The following is a 21,913-nucleotide window of genomic DNA, read 5'->3' as shown; positions in this document are numbered from 1 at the left end:
GGGTCCTTGTCCTCCTTTACTGGCCCTGTGCAGTTCCTCTAGGGACCCACGGTGCTGTTTAAGTTTGCTGTCTGGAGCAGTTCACAGATATGCTCACCGGGTCTCCAAGATGGCAATTTTAATTCTTTTTCCTTTTGTCTTTTTGAGACAGAGTCTCTCTGTAGCCCCAGCTGTCCTGGAACTCACTATGTAGACCAGCCTGGCCTCGAACTCACAAAGATCCGCCAGCCTCTGCCTCCCAAGTGTGGGGATTAAAGGTATGCACCACTATGCCCAGCTAAAATTTACTTTTTTCAGAGACATGTCTCCCTGTAGCCCCAACAGTCCTGGAACTCACTATGTAGACCAAGCTGGCCTTGACCTCACAGTGATCACCTGCTTCTGCTTCCCAAGTACTGGGATTAAAGGCATGTGCCATCACATCTGAATTTGTTTTTTTTTTTTGAGACTAGGTAGGCCTCACTTTGTAGTTCTGGCTGGCCTTGAACCTGCTTGCCTCTGCCTTTTGAGTGCTGGGATTAAAGGCATGCACCACCAACTTTTTTTTTTTTCCTTTTTGAAAGGGTCTCCCTGTAGACCCAGAACTCACTATGTAGATCAGGCTGGCCTAGATCTCAGAGATCCACCTGCCTCTGGAATGCTGGGATTAAAGGTATGTGTCACCACACCCAGCTAGCTTGTTATTTTTTAATTTTTGGTTTTTTTAAGATGGTCTCCCTGTAGCCCAATTGGCCTGGAACTCAGAGATACTGTGTGTCACTGCCTCCATAGTACTGGTCTTAAAGGCTTGAGCCACCAATACTTGGCATCTTATATTTGTTTTTAAACATTATTTGTGTGTGTGTGTGTGTGTGCATGTGACTATAAAGACTGGAAGGGTGTTGGATCCCCTGGGGCTGGAATTACAGGTGGTTGTGAACTGCCCTACACAGATGCTGGGAACCAAAGTTCAGTCCTCTGGAAGAGCAGCTGAGCCATCTCTCACAGCCCCCATTTTGTTTTTTGATCTGCGTATGATCCAGAAATTACAGATAAACATGAAATGGAATCAGGGTGCCAGAGATAATTTGCATTGCCTCTATCACCACAACAATAGTCACAGTAACCAGGAGGTGGGGACATCAGCTGATAAATGGATAAAGAAAATGTGGTTGGTTCATAACCACCTCTAATTCCAGCTCCATGGGATCTGATGATTTCTAGCCACTTCAGCCACCTGCACATAGCCCGACACAAATACACATAATTAAAAATAGATCTAAAGGGGCTGGAGAGATGGCTCAGCGGTTAAGAACACTGGCTGTTCCTGAAGACCTGGGTTTGAATCCCAGCACCCACATGGCAGCTAACAATTGTAACTCCAGTCCCAGGGGACCTGACAGCTTCTTCTGACCTCCTCGGGCATTGCATGACACGGGTGCACTTACCTACGTGCAGGCAATACACACACATAAAATTAAAAAAAAGAAAAAAAAAATGCACTACATACAGTGGCACACTATCTGGCCATAAACAATGAAATGCTGTCATCTGTGACAGCATGGACACAATTGGTCATTCTGTCCAGTGAAATCAGCTAGGCACAGGAGGACAAGTATAGTGTGATCTCATGTGCAACTTTAAAAAGCTTGATCTCACAGAAACTGAGAGGGCAGAGGTTTCCTGAGGCTGGGAGAAGAGTAGGGAAGAGCTGTGGAAAGGTGCTCAAAGCTTGTTAGTAGAAGTAGTCCTGGTGTACTATTGATTGCACGGTGGTGGATGATCACAGATGAGAAGACACTGTATTTTAAAAATGCTAGAGGAAAGGTTTGTGAATGTTTACTCAAATGTTATTTCTGCCAGGTGTGGTGGCACACACCTTTTAATTCCAACACCTGGGAGGCAGAGATAGGCCGAGATCTCTGTGAGTTCAGGGCCAGTCTGGTCTACATAGTGAGTTCCAGGACAGCTGGGGCTACAGGGAGACCTTGTCTCAAAAAGACCAAAAAAACAAAAAACAAAAACGTTATTTGAGGAGAAAGATAATGCTTACCTTAACCTCCACCATCTCATGTGGCCCAGGTTGGCTAAGGATGAGCTTGAACCCTAGATCTTCTTGCCTCCACCTCTCAAGTGCTAGACTCACAGGAGTGTACCAATTATGAATATATTTTAGTCAGGCATTGTGGTGCACATTGGTAATTCTAGCAATTGGGAGGCTGAGGCAGGTTGTCACGAATTTGAGGCCAGTCTGGGCTGCATAGTGCACAGTTCTATGCCAGCCTGAGTGACACATCAGAACCGTCTCAGAATTCCAAAGAAACATATTGCCTCATTAACTGAGATACATACCCCTTTTGTATCTGTGGACAAAGTTTCCTCAGCTCTAGCTCTCTGGGCAACTGAAGTTGTCAGAAGGCAAGTGGTCTCTGCATTCCCAAGGGCTCCAACTGTAAAGCTAGGTACAGTTACCAACCATCTCCCATGACTATCCTTCAGTGGTCATCAGCCCCCACCCCCACTCAAAGACAATGTGGTAGGCAGTAGCAGATGCCCAAGCTATGGATCCTGTGAGCAGCTGTGCCTGCCCTAGGAAAGCCATGTCTTAAATCCCCCCACCTCCCCACAAGCCCTGGGAGAACTGTGTCCTACACCCCCCCCCCCCACAGATCCAAATGGATGGGGCAGGACCTCCAGCCAGTCTATTCCTCTGGAAGGTCCATGGGAGCATGGGACAGCCAGTGGGGGCAGAGAAGGCCAAAGGTTGTATACCTTACCTTCACCATCACTTTAATTGTTCTGTTTGCTCGAGGAGACAACTATAAAGTCAGGGAGCCACAGTGACAATATAACTCCAGCACCTGGGGTACAGGTTTCCAAGTTGGAGTCTATTGACTTGATGGCCCCTCAAGGGGCCAGTTTGGTGACCTCCCTCCATGCACACACCCTTCAGCTTAGAGTCTGGATTAAACGAAGGCTCCGAAGGGAATGACTATGCGGACTCTTTAGACCCACTCCTTTGCAGCCATTTGGTGTTGTGACCTCCTTCACGTATGCTGCCAGAAGTTGAGTGGGAGCCAGATGGTCTCATGGGGCCTATGCCGCCGAGTACTGGATGCCTCTCCAGTACAGATGCCTGTGTTGAAGCTGAGCACAAGGGTGTCCATGGGTCATAGGTCATGGGCCCTGGCTGACCAAGCAGAGGGACAGGGCAGGACTCTTGCTCTAGAGCAAGCCCCAGGCTCACCGGCCAGTTCACAGCCCTGGAGAAGCATCAGGAGCCAAGGGCACACGTGCCCACACCTACCGGCGCATACACACATGTACACTGAAGTGCCCCTGGTGGGGTGAGGATGGGATCTTCCACCTCCTCGCAGGCAGCAGCATGAGCATGGGAGAAAGGGGACAGCCCTAAGGCACAAGGCCTGTGGGGAGAAAGGGGCTCATGAAGTGGCTGAAGCTTCTTCCTTCCCAATGGAAGCACCCTCATTGGTGGGCCCCTCTTCCTCTGCAGTCCCAGTCCCTGGCAGGTCATCATCCAGCCCTGGGTGCCCATCTCCGCTGTTGATGGCTCTGCCCTGGTCACTCTGCTGTTTCTGCCGCCGAGTCTCCTTATACCTCAAGGTGATGTCCCTGTGGGCAGCAGAGCCATCTCACCACCCGTGCTCCTTGTGTTCTGCAGAAGGCCACATCTGCTACAATCCCAGGAGCAGCTGGGTGGAGGCCAACTAGGGTGCCGGCAATGGACAGGGCAGGCCGCCTTGAACCTCAGGAGCTTGGATTTACCAGGGAGTGCCATGGGAATCCACAGAGGGTTCGGGGGCTAAAGCGGCTGGGACTACTAGGCAGGGGTGGGGTTGGCTGGGGCCTTGTCTGCCAAGGAGGAGAGATACCAACCACACTGTGAAGCCAGCCAGCCTGGAGCCCCACCCCTCCTCACCTCAGGAAGAAGCGCCAGACAGTCCAGGTAAGCACCAGAATGGAGCCAAGAGTCCAGCACTGGGAGATGTAGAAGGGCAGTGACAAGGTGAGTGTGTGTGGGTCGTACTTCACCACGATGAGTAACTCAGTGACTGTGATGGCTGCCACCAGCCAGGCCTGCTGGCCCAGCTTCCTATGGGGCTTCCTGTGGAGAGGCAGCAGCTGCTTGGCTTGCCCTGCCTCCCACAGGCCCTTAGGATGCTCAGGCTCCAGCCACCCACCCCCCTAGGCCTGGTGGGAAGCCCTCACACTTCATCCATGAAATCGTAGATCTCACGCATGGCCACACCACCCACATTCACGAAGAAGACCAGCCGCAGCAGAACCAGGTAGTGCTCAGGGGGCAGCCACAGCACAAACTTCAGGTAGAAAGTATTCAATTCTGCCAGGAGGAACTAGGGGAAGGGAGAGGATCAGCCTGAGTGCTGACCACAGATGGTATATGGATGTGCAATCATCAGGCGGCCAGGACTTACCACCAAGATGATGCCACACACGGCCAGCCAGCGATGTAGGCTGGAGGCTGGTTTCCACTCAAAGCGCACCCAGCTGTAGGGTGTGAACTGAAAGGCAATCCTCTTCATCTTGCCCCTGGGAACCAGAGAGCCAGCAGCCTGAGAGCAATGGCCTACTCAGTCCCTACTGCCAGCCAGCCAGCTTCACTTAGGTTATGGGGCCACTGTTAAAGCCTGTGAGCCAGTGGTTATTATTGTTCACCTTAGTAGACACAAGGCCCTACCCTCTTCAGAATCTCACCCAGCTACTCGGAAGGGACTGTCGCCTGGATAGGAAGGCAGCCGCATTCCTCATGACTCCGTTTTTTCTTTTTGTGGTGCTAGGGACCAGGCCTCGACCCTCCTGTCCTCACAGTGCTGGGACTACCACATGGCTACGTTGCCCAGCTTCACCAGCTTTTTGTAATGTTTTTTAAAAACATAGTCAAGGCTGGCCCCAAACATATCATATTACTGAACATAACTTTGAACTTCTGATCTGTTTGCCTTCATCACCCAAGTGTTGGGAGTACAGGCGTAGTTTATATGGTTCCGAGTATTGAACCCAGGGCTTCACGTGTGCCAGGTACTCTATGAACCGAGGCACATCCCCAGCCCCCATTTTTTTTTCTAAGACTTTTTCTTAAGACAAAGTCTCACTGTGTTGCTTAGGCTAGCCTTGAACTATGTTTAAGGAACCTTCCTGCCTCACCCTCCCAAGCAGTAGAATCTGTAGATGCATACCAATGTTCCTTGCATCATTTCTTCTTTTTTTGAGACAGGGTCTCCCTGTAGCCCCAGCTAGGCCTGGAACTCACTATGTAGATTAGGCTGGCCACAATCTCACAGAGATCCACCTGCCTCTGCCTCCTGAGTGCTGGGATTAAAGGTGTGCCACCAAACTCCACCATTGCTTTTTCTTAGATCTCAAAAACATCAGAGAACTTGGGTGTAGTGGCACATGCCAGTAATCCCAGAATTTGGAAGGGAGAGGCAGGAGGATCACAAGTTCAAGATCATCCTTGACTACATGGGTAAGTTTTAGGTTAGACTGAGACATGAGATCCTGTCACAAACAAACAAAAGCAGGTGGATGGAACAAGCCCATAGCCTCTTGAGAGGGGCAGGCCAGGAGCCAGCTGACTTTCCACCACCAAGAGGGCTGAGTGGAATCTGAGGGACAAAGATCCATCTCGCCTGCAACCCTCCTGAGCAGTATGGCCAGGCCTTGTATTTGGGGCCACTGCTCTGTGATCCCTCCATAACTCCCAAGATGTACTTGTAGGTTGGAATGTTCCAGAGGCCTTGCCACTTGTATGTCTTCAAGGACAGCCACTCGAGGGTCTTCATACCGCAGTAGATGCCCAGCCCATTGCAGACGAGCACATCCATGATCCACTGGGTCAGGAAAGGAGAGGTGATAACCACGGGGCCTGACATGCCAAGTCCAGGCCCACCCAGGCCATACCCTGCCCACTGGTACCTACATGGTCCCACCAGCACTCGCTGAAGTTGGGCAGCTGGTGCTCTAGGCTGTACTCCAGGAACTCGAACATCACGCTGATGATCATGCACATCCACCAGTCACGGATCATGAGGGTCTGTAGGGTTCCAGAAAGCACCCTACTAGGCTTCACCCCTCACTTCCTACAGACCAGATTGTGCCCCTCAAATACATGATCCCTGTCCCCAGCCCCAGAGGGTCCCAGGTGAGTGTAGCAGATGGGCGGGCTGTTGCCCCTCCAACTTTGACTAAGATTTTTAGCCAACATGGAAGGGCCCACACTGAGCACTAAGGAAGGCCTAGTCCTTCCTCCAGGTTAAGCCAGGCATCACTAGTGTCGGGTATATCTACAGCCCAGGCTGGCCAGGGCTTCCTGCTCTGCCATCTCTCATTCCCTTTTCCTAAATGACCATGGTACTAGGAATAGACTGTAGACCTGAGCAGCAGGATCAGCACTAGCTCTTGAGTCTTGCCGGGAAACCTGGGAGCTTCTAGGCACACTGTACACACCCTTCATGGTTGCACAGTGCTTCCCTACCAGAACTCGCCCACCCCCTACTCAGGTCAACCCTGTAGCCAGAAATGACCCGGAACTTGAGAGGCAGGGAGATGAGAACCAGGAAGCCAGGTCAGTGGATCACTACCTTCAGATACCAGCCAATGAAGTGTGCGGGAACAAAGCCATCCAGCTTGTCCTGTGGGTAACAGGTGCAACCATTAGACACAGCCCCCTACCCTGGGCAGCCTCTCCCTCAGGCAGTCTCCTCCCCTGCTTGGTGTCTTGGGCAGGTCTCTAAGGACCCCACAACCTTTTGCTGTGCAGCAGCCCAGGATCATTATTGCTTCCCTCACAACCCTTCATGCTGATATCAAATCAGGACAAGGCCAGGGTCCAGCACATATGTTGCTATGGGCACTTTCAGATGACCATGCTGGTAAGAGAGAGCAAGATGCCCCTCTGGTGAAATCCCACCCAATCTAAACAGGGCCATGGGCCTGGATCAGGAGAGGACCCCATGTGTAGACCCCCCAGAATGCCCTGCAGAAGCAGGAGAGCAGACAGTCCTGAGGGCACCTGGCCTGATCCCATAAAATCAAGGACAGTCCTAGGGCTGCTGAAGTCCCATGGCTCAGGAGACTACTCCTACCCAGATGTTGTGGAAGGGGTCAGTGTTGTTGTCAGCATCGTAGATGAGGCAGTTTCCCCCATAGTCCCTCTCTGGTAATGGGACTCCCAGCCTGGGGTCAACATACTTCAGAAACTGCCGGCCATCCTGGACTGTCTGCAAAACAGCACCATTAGTGGGGCATTAGCAGGGGCAGCCTAGATGGGAGGCTCTGTGGTGTGTGACCTACATCTCGGTCAGCATGTCATGAAGACGACAGTCCTTCCATCCTAGCTAGGGCTACAGATCTGGGTATCTTAAGCCCCAGTGAATCAGCAAGGCACAGATGCTAGCCTCCAGGGGATGCAAGGCTAAATCCCTGGTCCAGAGAAGGCAGCCCTGCACTGTTTCCCTTCCCCCCCGAGTCCAGGGTCACACTCAAAGCTACTCTGCTGAGCACCCCTCCGTCTTCCTGGAAATGCACCCGCTGAGAGTTCTGTCCCCTTAGTGAAGGAAGCACGTTTAGACACATCAGGAGAAGGTCCTGGAACAGACCACCAGCCAGGACAAACAAGACCTTTGAGGAAGCATAGGTTCAGGAGACAGACATGAGAACACACCACAGACAGGAGAGAAAACAGGAACAGGCTGGTCAGCTGTAAGACTGGCCCCAGACCCAAAAGCCAGGGTTACTGTCCCTGAAGCAGAGACTTCACAGATGGCCACCTTGTTAATGCCATGTATCCTGGAAATCAGCAGGACTTGAGGACATGCTGAGGCAGGAATGGTCCCAAGACCAGCCCCAAGTGCCACTTTCCGCCTTAGGCCCCAAGGCCTCTAACAAGGTCAGAAAAGGTGAGTTCTGGGCTTGGCACGAGTTTAGACTGAAGCAGTTCTTATTCCTAACCCCAAAGCTGCGAACCAAATGTGGCTTCTGCTCAACATGCCAGAAACCCCATGACCTCAGAGTGCTCCTGTGGAGGGCAGAGCATGGTGGAAGGGAAGCAATCAGACTTCAGATGGGTCTTCAAGACCAAACACTAGAATTGGCTACAGTCATAGTAATACGTACATACATGGCCAACACACAATGGGGCTGTGCTCTGCAGTTGAGGTACTAGATACCTGACTAGCACACCTAGTGCCTAGACCTCAGTCTCTTAAGATCATCCTTTAGTAAAAAAGAGAGCCCTAGGGAAAAGGGCTGACTCCAGGGCCGGTGCAAGGGTACAGGCATTTGGAGCATCCTATGGTGTGGGCCAAGAAGACCTTCAAGGCACAAAAACCAAGAACTTTTTTTTTTTTTTTAATTTTTTTGGTTAATTTTATTTATTATTTTTATTTTATGTGTATGCATGTATTGCCAGCAGGTAGGTAAGTGCACCTGTGTTGTGCAATGCCCGAGGAGGTCAGAAGAAGCTGTTGGATCCCCTGAAACTGGAGTTATGGATAGTTGTTAGCTGCCATGTGGGTGCTGGGATTTGAACCCAGGTCTTCTGTAAGAACAGCTAGTATTAACCGCTGAGCCATCTCTCCAGCCCCAAACCAAGAACTTTTAAAGATGGAATGTGTCAAGCAAGACAGGAACCAAATGAGAGCTGTAAATGGCCTAAAGAACTCTGAAAAACTAAAAGTAGTATTGGAAAAGAACCCAATACAAAATTATATGAGTCCATGCCAACATCAACAGATTATTAGATACTTAACACATGGTGGAAAAGAGACTAGCTTTCCTTACAGAAGAATTCCGAAATATAACATAAAGACACACAACCCTAGTCCTGGTTCCTTCCACATGAATGGCACACAGCAACTTCTTTTCAGGGGATAGATGGAAATGGGCAGTAAAAGATCATATAGTAAAACTGTATGAAGGAGATCCTGACAGATGCTGCAAATCCATTATCAAGATGAGTCTTTCCAGGGAGGAGCCATGTGGATGGTGTATTCTTGAAACTCATTCAAATCCCAAGAAAAACATCAGAGAAATAAATCCTAATTAACCCTGATGCCAACTCCAGAAAAAGCCGCTCCAGGAAATTAGAGCACCAGTATCTCCTAAGGGATGAAAAGATCCTAGGCAAAACTGGAGGAGGCTGAATCCAGATGACAGACAAGATTATGTATCACCACAGAATCTCAGGAACGCATGGTGGGTTCCATCGAGAAATTCATTCATGTCAGGCATGGTGGTGCACACTTGCAATCCCAGCACTTCGGAAGCACAAGCAGGAGGACTGCTGCAAGTTCGGAGCCAACCTACGCTACAGGAGACCCTGTCTCAAAAACAAGACAGACAAAACACCCCCAGACCAAATTTTAAACATTAATCAGTATAAATACCCTAATCAATGGAGGAAAAATCCACACACATAATCATCTCACCTAACGCAGAAAATGTGTTTAACAAAATTTGGTAAGCTTTCACAATAAAAAGAGTCAACTAAGTCGGATGTGTTGGCACATCCCTTTAATCCCAGCACTTGGGAGGCATAGGCAGGTGGATCTCTGTGACTTCCAGGCCAGCCTGGTATATATAAGCGTTCCAGGCTAGCCAGGACTACATAGTGAGACTGTGTCTCAAAAAAAAAAAACCAAACCAAACCAAAAAAAAAAAAAAAAAAAAAAACCCATTTAACCAGCTACAAATAAACAAATAAACTATCTCTACCTGGTGAGGGTTTCTGGGAAAAGCTGGAGTTCAGACCACACTCACCACAGTCAGGCTGGGTACTTCTCTGAGATCAGGAACAGTTAAGGAGGTTCATGCTTGCTACTTGTGCTCAAAACAGGGCTGGAAGGCCCAGATACAGAACCAGGCAAGAGTAGAAAATAAAAGGCACCAGACTGGAAAGGAAGAGTCACAGCATCTGAGAGCCAAAAACATCAACCCTAAGGAAGTACTAGAGCTAATAACCAAGTTCAGCAAAGTCTTGGGACACAAATCAGCATGAAAATAAATTGTATTTCTATATACTATTAACAAACAATCCAAAATGAAACTGAGAAGACAATTCCCACTTATAAAAGCATCAAAACAAATAAAATACTTGGGAATAATTTTTTTAAAAGGAAGTGTAAAACTTACACTATGAAAACTATGAAACAGAAATTAGGAACCTAAACAAACGGGAAGCAGAAATTAAGAACCCAAAATAAATGGGAAGACATCCCATGTTCATGGACTGGAAGATGTAACAACGTTGGGATGATCATGTTCTAAACTGATCTATGGTCTGTCAACATCTCACCTGCTAGGGATGGGGTGTGGCTCAGTGGTAGAGTGCCTGCCTAGCGTGCAGGAAGCCTGGGTTCCATCCCCAGCACTGCAAAAAAAGAAAAAGAAGAACTCTCACGGGCTCTTTCACATAGCCGGAATGTGATTCTAGCATTCATTTGGAAATGCAGGAGAGCAGCTGAACAAGACAATTTGGAAGGAGAAGAGCAAAGTGTGAAGACTCACACCTTGTGACTACATTGCACCTGACCCAGGAGACACCCATCAGCCTCTTCAGAGCTGCCAGCCCATCAGAAGCAGGGTCAGCCTGAGAACTGCCCCGCCCAGATGATGTCACACCTAGGTGTGATGTGCCTTGAAATGGATTCTGGGCAGGAAAAAGGCATTAAGTAAAACTAAGGAAATCTGAAAAAAGCTTGGATTTTAGTTGTAGCATATACAAATCAAAGCCAAGAGATACCACCTCACACCGCTTAGGATTTAATTCCATTCACTACCAGCAATTCCACCTCTGGGAACTCACATGACAGAAATGAAAGCAACAGTGTAAAGCAGCAGGAACTTAGTGCTCATGGGATGCAAGATGGCACAGCCATGCTGGAAGGCAGCCTGGTGGCTCCTCCAACTATTAAAAGCATACGTGTGACATGACCAGAGACCACTGTTGCCTGTCTCCTAGAGAAATGGAAACTTGTGTCCACATAAAGCCTGACAGGAATGTTGAGAGTAGCTCTGAATGGGAAACAACCAAATGCCTGCCATGTCCGTTGAGTGGATAAGCTGCAGTCCATCTGTACAATGGTGTCTGTTAGCCACAGGTGAGACACAGCTAGGTGGACCTCAAAGGTACGATGTGGGTCTCAAGGGTGTACAGTGCCCACTGTGTGGCTCCATTCATGGGCTGTCCTCAGAGACAAGTCAGGGGGGCAGTGCAGGAAGACTATCAAAGGTCTTTGAGTGAGTTTTCTCGAGATAGAACTGTTCTGTGTCCTGCTGTGATGCTTTGGGCATGCACAGACTACAGCTCGAAATACCTGCCCCAGACAGAGGAGTGAGCACAATGATAAAAAACCTGACGGAGCTCCTGGTCCACTTAGTGATGGCGAGTAGATCATTAGAGAACACATTACTGTAACTGCCCCTGCTCCCTGGTGAGAAGCCAGCCTACCAGCTCCTTGGGACTGTGAAGCTCCAGCTGCTCAGCTACAGGCCAGAGATAAACTACGGCTTGATGTGCCACTGGCCTTCCAACAGTCCCTGTCTTGGAATCAGATAAGCTGCCTTTTCTGTGTCTGGCCCTGTTTGCATCTGGCAGTGACAGCAGCCTGTGCCTGCACCCACACTAAAACAGCTCTCCATATGGGGTCTATCTGGAAGTGAGACACAAGTTTGTGCCTACCTGTGCTGTTCTAGCTTGTCTTCCTGTCAGCACTATGGGGACTGAGAATCTGAGGCCCTCTTTACCATCTGCTCCCATTTTATCAGCCAAGAAAAGCTGCTTACCTGGAAGAGAATGAAGATGAGAAACAATTCGTAGACCACACTAACGCACAGCCAAAACCGCCAGTAAGCTATAAGAAGATAACACAACAATGTCAGGAGTCCTGCCCTGGAAGTCCAACCCACTGCACTCCCTGCCCCATGAGGCCCCTGATCATGAACAGTATTGAAAGGTGGGAAGGGGCTTGCGTGTCCTTGGTAGAGCCTTTATAATGCAAGGTCCAAATTAAAACAGCACACAGAGGTGGCACATGCCTTTAAAGCTAGCACTTGAGATGCAGAGGCAGGTAGACTCTATGAATTTGAGGCCAGCCTGGTCTACATAGTGAGTTCCAGGCCAGGCAGTGGGACCCTAAGAAAACAAACAAATATAAATAATAAATAAATAAATCATAAATATTGCACAAAGAAGTTCTCCCTGAAATGTGAAATGGTTTTTTCCTTTATTTCCTTCTACTCTAGTCCTGAGGTCTCTTATTTCATTTTACCGAACCACAGTGGCACAGAAGACCTGTAAATGTTGGGTAGAAGCAGTGATGGCAACATCCTGGTCCAATGTCTACTACTGATGCTGCTGACCTGTGCCAGGTTTGCAGCAGGCTCTGATGGATACCTTTTATCACAGTAACAAAACCTTGTAATTCTAATAGGTTAGGTTTTTGTTATAAATCAATATGAAGTTTTATTCTTCTGTATTTAAGAAGGTATTTTAATGTTAATATGATGAATATTAGCAGACTTCTGATATTAAAACAGCCCTCCATCTTTTTTTTTATTTTTTATTTTTATTTTTTTGCCGCTGTCACCTGACCAAGACCAGCTTGGTCAGATGACAGATTACAAACACCCCTCCATCTTTGATATCACCATAGACTGAGGACCCATGAGGAGCACTGAGAGACCATGCATGCATGGGGTCTCCTGCTTGCAAATGCAGGTGTCCTTAGGCCAGCATGTGTACCCTGATCTACTTGGTTGAGGATGACTGACCCTAACAGGCAAGAAACATGATGTGGGAGGCTTATAATGGAATTTGTTCAAATGGCTCTGGGACACAGATGATACCTCAGATTATGAACACTCTTCACACCTGGAGGGTAGGAAGACCCTGTGGGAAAAGTCTTTGCTGGCTTGGGATGCAATGGCAGCTAACAAGTCTGTAGTACAACCAACTGAGGACTGTTGAGAGTGGCAAGATGACCTGCACCATTGAACTGGTGAACTGGGGAGGGCTTCCTTGAGGGAAGAGGCCACACCTGAGGCTACAACATCCCCAACAGGTACTGCTTGTGTCATCAGTGCTGAGGTTGAGATAGTCTCTTCAGCTACTGCTGTTTCCTGGACTTTCCTAGCAAAAGCCCAAATCAGAAGCTGAACCATCTGTGAGTCCTCACCTCCTATTAGGCCTACCCCTAAATATCCAGTTGCCTCTTCACTCACACCTCGCCAATAAATTCCAGTGATCCCTGGTTTTGGTGACCTTGATGCTAGTGCCCTTGTCCACCCAAACATCAAATCTGAGGGAAGAGCACACAGGCAGCCTCAGCAGTATGGCTTTTGGAGAGAGCCACATTAGAAAATAAGAGCCAGGAAGGGGACTGGGGCTGCAGCTCAGTGGTGATGTGTTTGCCTACGGTGCATTTGCCTAGGGTTCAACCTGCAGTACTGCACATAGACAACAACAATGAAAAAAACTGAATCAAAGAGAGAGGCTGTGTCTATAGAGCCAGGATCTGCTTCAAAGGTATTCACTTGGAATCATAGCCAATTCAAGTTTCCAAATAAAGCAACCACCCAGACAGGTCAGCTAGATGCTCATTTGCCGCCCTAATGAGGCCAGGCTGCTAAGGGCCCAGGTGAGGAAGTCAGACTGGGTCTTCCTGAGCTGTGACCCTGAGGTGGAGAGGAGACAGAGCCCTGGACAGAACCCTTCTCTTTGGGTGGAACACCCTTCCTGCTGTCCTTGCCAGGATGCTGCTTGGAGACCTCTCACTTATGCACCTCACTTCTTATTGGAAAGGTTGGGATATTAACAAGATGTGAGGAGGAAGGTGGCTCGGGACAGACTTCCTTCTTGAATAAGGCAAAAAGTTTTGAAGAAGCCTGGAGCTTCTGCAGGGGAAGCTACACTGGAAGGAGAGGCAGAGCAGAGTTCTCAAAGTAACTCAGAGGCAAGCATGGTGTGATCCAAATATAGGGAGCTGGAGCAGTATTTACATTGCTCAGAGAAGTCCATAGAACCTCCAGAAGCGCTAAATCCTTTCAGACACGGTGATCTGTGCCTGCTGAGGTACAGGAGCTTGTGTTCCTGGACAAGAGGACCTAAGGGTCTCCTGGAGCCACTTCCAATGTCCAGGGGCCATATGCAGGGGGGCAAGCTGCTGCCAACTGGCCTCATCTGTCTCACTCACTGAGATGTGGCTTCCAAGACGGAGGAGGAGGAGTATGCCTCACTGGGTGGGCTTCTTCCAAACATACCAAGCACTCAGCAATGGGGTAGTTTTGAAACCATCACTTTGCTTTTCTGTGGCTCTGCTTTGAAACCTTCTGAGGCAAGGCTGGGTGGATGGGCTCAGACGGAAGAGGCCCACTGAGGCTGTGTGGCCATTCTTAGTATTCCAGCAGCAATCAGAGACATCAACAGCCTCTTCAGGTTCCTGATAGACCCCTCAGAACTTCTGGAGCACAGGGAAGCCTTGCTCAGAGACTTAACACTAAGTCACCCTGGGCAGAGATGCCCCATTTGGGGGCTAAAGTGCTCAAGACTAATAATGTATTTCTGCTCCTATAATGGTTTATTAAATAATCAGGGTAATACACACAGACATATGTGAAAAAAATCTCACCACTGCTTAATTTATAAGTAAACAACAGCAACAACAAACAAACCAATATGAAAACCAGGAGGTGTGGTGGGCACATGTCTGTGGTCCCAATGCTCAGGAGTGGAGGCAAGAGAATTCCTTGAATCCAGAAATTTGAGACTAGCCTCGGCAATAGTGAGACCCTCAAGAATAAACAAATGTATAAGCAAATCACAGGCCGAATGAAAATGTGGTGAAGACAGATACTGTGGCATGTAGTACCTCAGAGGCTGAGGCAGGAGGATTGCTTGGACCTCATCACTCATCATATATATATATGTGTATATATATATATATATACATATATATATAAAATACAACAAAGTTTAACAGCAGTTATTTTTTAAAATATCTAAAATAGTTATTTCCACAATTCATACTCTTTCTGATTCTTTTTTAAAAAGTTTATTCTTGGGGCTGGAGAGATGGCTCAGTGGTTAAGAACACTGGTTGTTCTTGCAGAAGACTCGAGTTTGAATCCCAGCACCCACATGGCAGCTAACAACTGTCTGTAACTCCAGTTCCAGGGGATCTGACGGCCTCTTCTGTCCTCCAAGGGCACTGCACAACACGGGTGCACTTACCTACACCTTGGCAATACACACATACATATAAAATAAAAATAATAAATAAAATATTTTTTTAAATTTATTCTCTCGGGAGGCAGAGGCAGGTGGATCTCTGTGAGTTCAAGGCCAGCCTGATCTACATAGTGAGTTCCAGGACAACTTCGGCTACAGGGAGACCCTGTCTCGAAAACACCAAAAAAAAAAAAAAAAATTATTCTCATTTTATGTGTATGAGTGTTATGTCTGCATGTATGTAAGTGCACCGGTGTTGTGCAATGCCCACGGAGGACAGAAGAAGGTGCTGGAGCCCCTGGAACTGGAGTTACAGATAGTTGTTAGCTGCCATGTGGGTGCTGGGATTCGAATCCAGGTCCTTTGCCAAGAACACCCAGTGAGATATCTCTCCAGCCCCCAAATAATTCATACTCTTATTGAGACAGAAAAGAAACATGTTTCTAAATATATGCTGTGGCCCTTAACGAGACACCAATCAAGTTGTAGCTTCAGAAGCCTCCAATCTAAGCCCTGGGGCAACTGGGAGGAGACAGGTGGGTGGCCTGTGCCCTCCAGTTGAGGTTCACAGGGGGCAATTTGATGCCAGGAATTTGTGAGAACTTGGAGTAGGGGTGTAAGAGGCAGAGAGCACCCTAACAGCTGTCCCTAGGTTTCCAGCCCCTCCCATATCCATGGGGTACCCCAGTCTACAGGAAGGTGAGGAGCCTCATTCAGGGCAGGTGAAGCACAGGAGGGGAAAGAGACTCTTGCAGCTGGATGAGGAGGTAGAGGAGGTGGGACATGGGGGGTGTAGAGCAGGTACATTCCATTCTTCTTACAGTGGGGGCAGTGGCTGCAGGAGGAGCTAACAGAGGGGAGCAGGACAGTCACACCCAGCAGCACAGACACAGAGCGGATGCTCAGGACAGAAGGGCTACATTGCACACGTGGAGAAAGAAATGACGAGTTACCTGGATGAGGTCTGGAAAATGGCCCGTCTTTGGCTTGTGTGACTCCAAAACATAAGAAAACCAAAATACTGGCCACAATACCTCTGCAAATAAAGAACAAACAGCCCCTCAGTGTGCGCAAGCTTCTTCCGAGCAGAGGTGGGAGGCAGCAGGAACCCCAGGGACACCCACTGTGGGCCAGGTCCTGGTACTCAGGGAGCTAGGCAGGAGGAAGTGCTTGGGACAGCTTCGGTCTGGCAACTGCTTGGTAGCAAGCTGGTCTGAACCGGCCGGCTCATTCCACTTCAAGGTCTATGGTTGCCTCTCCAGCTCTACCAGCCCACAGGCAGCACCACCCTCAGAGGTCCTTCTGTGGGATCTCATTCCACGTACAGTGTCTAGTAGCGTCACTGAAATGCTTGCACACATGACCATGAGGCCTCATAACACCCCTGTAAGATGTCAGGACCTAAGAGCTGTATACCAGCACAGTCACAACAGGTCTTTCTAGAGAGAGCTTTTGTCCTGTTAGGTCACCACCTCTAATACAAGATGCAAGGGTAAGTACACTACCTATACCTGCAAACAAACACTGAAAACACTTGGACAAGGTGCAGAAACATGGCCCCCAGCAGGAACCCAAGGCTGTGGCCATAGCAGGGGAAGGGGCTGGGGCTCCCAGATCAGGCTGTAGCTTTACGATTACAGTCCCTGCCAAGGACCTGCTCAGGCCAGTGTTCACAAGAACATAAACTCCAGCCATGTCCTGTCTTATTAAGCTTCCCTCTCAGTTTGTTTCATTTCATACAGCATCTTGACACCCCACCTGACCAAGGTGGCAAGCACAGCTAAGAATACTGAGTGCTGCTGCCTGCTCCCCACCCCCCCAATAGCCAGGATGAGGGTTCCAACCTTAGCAGAACATCTGTGGCTCCCTAAGTCACATGTGAATTTCCATGCCAACGGGGCTCCACACCACTGCTGCCAGGAGGAAGAGAGTACTCATGTCTCAGCTCAGCAGACAAGGAGCACAGCTCTATCTATTACAGAAGCACTAGGGAGATGGGAAAGGCACCTGGGAGGGGCACCCTGAAGGGTTATCTTAAGCAAGAACAGCCCCACTCAGTTGCCTGCAGCTGCAGAGGGCTATACTGCTAGGTGAAAGATATAATTTCCCACTCCCAAAAGGATAGGAATGAAGATCAAGACAAAGTGAGGCTACTGCCCTGCTAGCCTGAGACAAGCCTGTGACACACCCACCTGGGGACACTGGTGTGCCTCAACCACATAGTCATCTTGTGGCACAAAGCAACACACAGGCATTTAGGCTGGGTGGTATGGGAACCTGATCATGCTACACGTCCCATGTGAATGATGATTTAAAAAGCTGAGTTGCAAGAATTACTTAAGTACTTGAAAGTATGTCAGTTGGGCAAAAGAAGTAACTTAAAAGGAAAATAAATGCCTTACACTTTCCATGTAAAGGTCCAACCAAATGAAGTTCCCACTTCACTCACTTCCTCAGCTTCTTCTTGTGTCATCCTCTGCCCCAGATGCCTGTTCGAGGGCCCCACATAATACAGGGTCTTAACACCTCCATAGGCCCCTCAGGTGATGAAAGAGACTGTTTCTTATGACCTGGTTGGGTGTGAGCAGGACTGGTCAAACTGTGTAAGGACTTCCCTTTGTTCTCCTCATGGTCAGACTAGGGCTACAGGCTTGGGGAAAAGATCCAGGGGGAGATGCCCTCTGAGAACCAACTAGTCCCCACTGCCAACCTGATCTGCTTCTTAGGACTGCTGATGTCGACCCTGAGCATGGCCAAGGCATAACCCCGGGTTACCACTGCAGAGCGATCTTCCCTTGATATGCTGAGCTCTAAGGAAGGCACAGGAAAGATGTAGGGCTCGAAGCCTTCTCCTCAGAGCTCTCAGATGGAGCCTACTGCACGTGGGATTATTCTGCATGGGAGCCATGTCCCTCATCTTTATTCATTGATTTAATCACTTATTTCAGTATGGACTCGTGGACATTAAATTTCATGTAGTGGGTTGTTTCCAATACTACTTTACTGATTCTGTTGCTCACATTGACTACAAGAGGCCATTGGTTTGACATGATCCGTCACCATTGTTGGCTTTGTTTTGTTTTCTTAAGCTTCTGGCACAACAGGAACCTCTCAGCCCATCCTGGGCCTTTCCTGCCTCAGATATTTCTTTAAGGAGCCTGGGTCTTCACTGGAGAACACCAGAAGCCAAGATACGCGTGCTGGATATACTTGCTGCCAGTAGGCTCTCAGGTCACACCTGCACTAACCATGTCCATTCATAAACAGTTACTCTGGTACCTGTGACATGTTGGTTTCAGAATCTCTCAATGACAGTGAAATCTGTTAGTATTCAAGTTCTGTATATAAAGTGCTATCTGTATAGAGCCCACACACATCTCCTATTTATTTTAAATTATCTCTAAATTGCACAGAGTAGCTCATATGCAACATGGCTGCTACACGCAAAGCGGTACGCTCCAGCATCGGGAAGCGGTGACAAGGAAAGTCTGTGTGTTCAGTACAGATGCAGGGTTTCCAAATGTTCACAAACACTGCTGAGCCCGCAGTTATAGAGCTGGTAGATGTGTGGAAAGCTGAAGTACTATTAACATTTATGTCTCTTTGTAACTGCAATGAGCTAAGCCTGAGTTTTTACTGGTTTCTGGCATCTGCCACACAATAAAAAACATAGCAGCAACTGCAAGAGCACTCACGGACCCGGCTGTCAGCTAGCACACGGCTCTTGTAGGCCCTCTGCCTCTGTTCTTACAGACCCCACCTTCTAGCACCTCAGGAATCTCAGTGCACCTATAAACAGATTCTCTTGTCAGTCTGCCTTCCCTCTTGAGGGTCTAGCCTTCTAAGTTCATTTTTGGGGCACTTGAGATGGAACCCAGGCCTCGCCAATGCTAGGCAAGTACTTTACCACTGACCTACTATCCCCTAAATTAGCTTTCAATTTGCACACAGTAGAGCCCACTCTGTGTTATTTCACAGACTGACAAATGCACATCACGTGTGTCCCATTACAACTTTGGGCTGAGCAGTCATAAGAATGCCATGAGCGGGCGCCACAGATCCATTCACCTCTGAGTAACTTCACTTCTTCCAGAATACAGCTAGTGGGTGTCCTGTAGCATTTAGTCCTTTCTTTTTGTTTTCTTGAAGCAGGGTCTCACTATGTAGCCCAGACTGGCCTCAAATTTATGATCCTCTTGCCTTGGCTTAACAAATGCTATGTTTCCCTCATCATGCCCTGCTTTGGGTACAGCCTTTTCAACTGGCATCTTTTATTCGGGAAAAAGCATTTAAGACTCCTCTTTTTTTAATTTATTATTTTTATTTTATGTGCATGAGTGTATTGCCTGCACGTAGGTAAGTGCACTAGTGCCATGCAATGCCTGCGGAGGTCAGAAGAGGCTGTCGGATCCCCTGGAAGTGGAGTTATGGACAGTTGTTAGTTGTCATGTGGGTGCTGGGATTCGAACCCGGGTCTTCTGTAAGAACAGTTTTAATTAAAAAAAAAAAAAAATATATATATATTTTTTTTTTTTTTTAATTAAAACTGTTCTTACAGAAGACCCGGGTTCGAATCCCAGCACCCACATGACAACTAAAAACTGTCACTAACTCCACTTCCAGGGGCTCCGACAGCCTCTTCTGACCTCCGCAGGCATTGCATGGCACTAGTGCACTTACCTACGTGCAGGCAATACACTCATGCACAAAAAATAGAAATAGTAAATAAAATTTAAAAAAAATATATATATATTTTTTTTTTTTTTTAAAAAAAAGGCCAGGTGTGGTAGCACACAGCTTTAATCCCAGCAGAACAGGAAGATCTCTGCAAAACTGAGGTGACCGAGGCCAGCCTGGTCTACATAGTGAGTTCCAGGCCAGCTGGGGCTACTAGGAGACCCTGTCTCAAAAAGACCCAAAAAACCCCCACTCCTCTACTCCTCTTTGTTTGTGATGTGAGGGCTTGGTTCTTCCTATTGCTGAGTAAAATGCTCCATGCCATATATGGTACCTATTCATCCACTCAGTACAGAAGGTACACTGGGTACTTTCAGTCTTTGGCCACAAACATTTGCCTACAGATTTTGTGTGGACACAAATTTTTTGTTCAACTGGATGCTTAGAAGTATGATGTTGAACCATACATTAAGAATGCTTAGTTCTGGAGCTAGAGAGATGGCTCAGCAGTTAAGAGCACTGGCTGCTCTTGCGGAAGACCTGGGTTTGAATCCCAGCACCCCATTGCAGCGAACAACCATACCTTAACTCTAGTTCCAAAGGATCTGAGGTCCTCTTCTGTCCTCCTCAGCACTGCATGACACAGGTCCACTTACATACATGAAAGCATAACACTCATACACATAAAAAAAAGAATATTTAGTTCTCTAAGCTGTATTCCAATGTGGCCAAGCACTTGACATCCTTATTAGGAATGAACAAGATGCTGTTGTTTTGAATCCTCTCCAGCATCTAGTGTCATCAGGTTTTAAATTGGAGCCCTTCCCACAGGTGTGTGGCAGCATCTCACTGTTTTAAGTCTGTTGTGCCTTGGGATGTCTTATATGTTTCACACTGTTTCCTTCCTGTGTTCTCCTTAGTGAGAGATCTGTTGAGATCTTTTTCTAAAAAGGATTTACTTTTACTATTTTTAATTATGTGCAAATGTGTGTGACTGTGTGTGCATATGCACACATGAATGCAGGTGTCCTCAGAGACTAGAAGTGTTAGATCCCCTGGAGCTGGTATTATAGGTGGTTGTGAGTCACCCAACACAAGTGCTAGGAACCAAACTTCAAACTTGAGTTCTCTGCAAGAGCAGGAAGTTTTTTTGTTTTGTTTTGTTGTTTTTGAGACAGGGTCTGTAGCCCCAGCTGGCCTTGAACTTATGGAGACCAGGCTGGCCTTGAACTCATAGAGATCTACCTGCCTCTGCTTCCTGAGTGTTGCAATTAAAGGCGTGCCCATCATGCCCAGCAGGAAGCATTCTTAACTCCTTAGTCATCTCTCTAGCCCTTTGTTCAGGTCTTTTGCTCAATTTTTACTTTACTTTTTTGAGAATGAGTGTCATTATGTTGCCCAGGATGGTATCAAATTCATAGGTTGAAGCAATCTCATGCCTCAGCTTCTAGAGAAGCGAGGACATGCATGTACCACCATTTTTAAAAAAGATTTACTTATTTTTATTTATTTGTTTTTACTTTACTTGTTTCAGTGTTTTGCCTGCGTGCTTGTAAGTACACCTGTGTCATATACTGCCGGATACCCTGGAACTGGAGTTACAAACAGTTGTTAGCCACCGTGTGGGTGCTGGGAACAGAACCTGGGTCCTCTACAAGAGCTGCCAGTGCTCTTAAACCACTGATCCATCCTTTTCAGCCTGCATACTACCATTCTTTTTTCTATTCTTTTGGTCTTTTTGAGACAGGGTCTCCCTGTAGCCCCGGCTGTCCTGGAACTCACTATGTAGACCAAGCTGGCCTTGAACTCATAGAGATCCGCCTGCCTCTGCCTCCCGAGTGCTGGGACTAAAGGCTTGCGCCACCACGCCTGGCTATACTACCATTTAAAAAAAATATATTTTATTTACAGCCAGGTGTGGTGGCACATGCCTTTAATCCCAGCACTCAGGAGGCAGAGGCAGGTCAATCTCTGTGAGTTCAAGGCCGG

General features: G+C 47.9%; 1 protein-coding gene and 1 non-coding gene across 5 annotated transcripts in view; one reads left to right on the top strand and one right to left on the bottom strand.

Moving 5' to 3' along the window:
• Nucleotides 1–2,748: 2,748 nt before the first annotated feature.
• Ptdss2 (phosphatidylserine synthase 2) overlaps nt 2,749–21,913 on the bottom strand; it is a 26,660-nt gene continuing 7,495 nt past the window's right edge. Inside the window, exons 3-12 of one of the 4 annotated variants that reach the window (XM_029556803.1) lie at nt 16,201–16,283; nt 11,702–11,805; nt 7,107–7,241; nt 6,603–6,653; nt 5,942–6,055; nt 5,734–5,852; nt 4,437–4,551; nt 4,210–4,355; nt 3,920–4,105; nt 2,749–3,404 (exon numbers count right to left, since the gene is read on the bottom strand). In XM_029556803.1, coding sequence (XP_029412663.1) covers nt 3,254–3,404; nt 3,920–4,105; nt 4,210–4,355; nt 4,437–4,551; nt 5,734–5,852; nt 5,942–6,055; nt 6,603–6,653; nt 7,107–7,241; nt 11,702–11,805; nt 16,201–16,283 — 1,204 coding nt within the window. In that variant the 3' untranslated portion in view covers nt 2,749–3,253. Of the gene's footprint in view, nt 3,613–3,919; nt 4,106–4,209; nt 4,356–4,436; nt 4,552–5,733; nt 5,853–5,941; nt 6,056–6,602; nt 6,654–7,106; nt 7,242–11,701; nt 11,874–16,200; nt 16,284–21,913 lie in introns of all 4 variants that reach the window. The other 3 variants (XM_008854377.3, XM_017803577.2, XM_029556804.1) reach the window with 3 other exon arrangements.
• On the top strand, nt 10,326–10,396 carry Trnaa-agc. Its single transcript has one exon. It is a non-coding gene; the product is annotated as a tRNA-Ala (tRNA).

The sequence above is a fragment of the Nannospalax galili genome, unplaced genomic scaffold (genome assembly GCF_000622305.1).
Source record: "Nannospalax galili isolate Female #2095 unplaced genomic scaffold, S.galili_v1.0 scaffold507, whole genome shotgun sequence".
Taxonomy (NCBI): Eukaryota; Metazoa; Chordata; class Mammalia; order Rodentia; family Spalacidae; genus Nannospalax; species Nannospalax galili.
The sequence above is the reverse complement of the archived record's forward strand: the minus strand, read 5'-3'. Positions and strand labels throughout refer to the sequence as shown.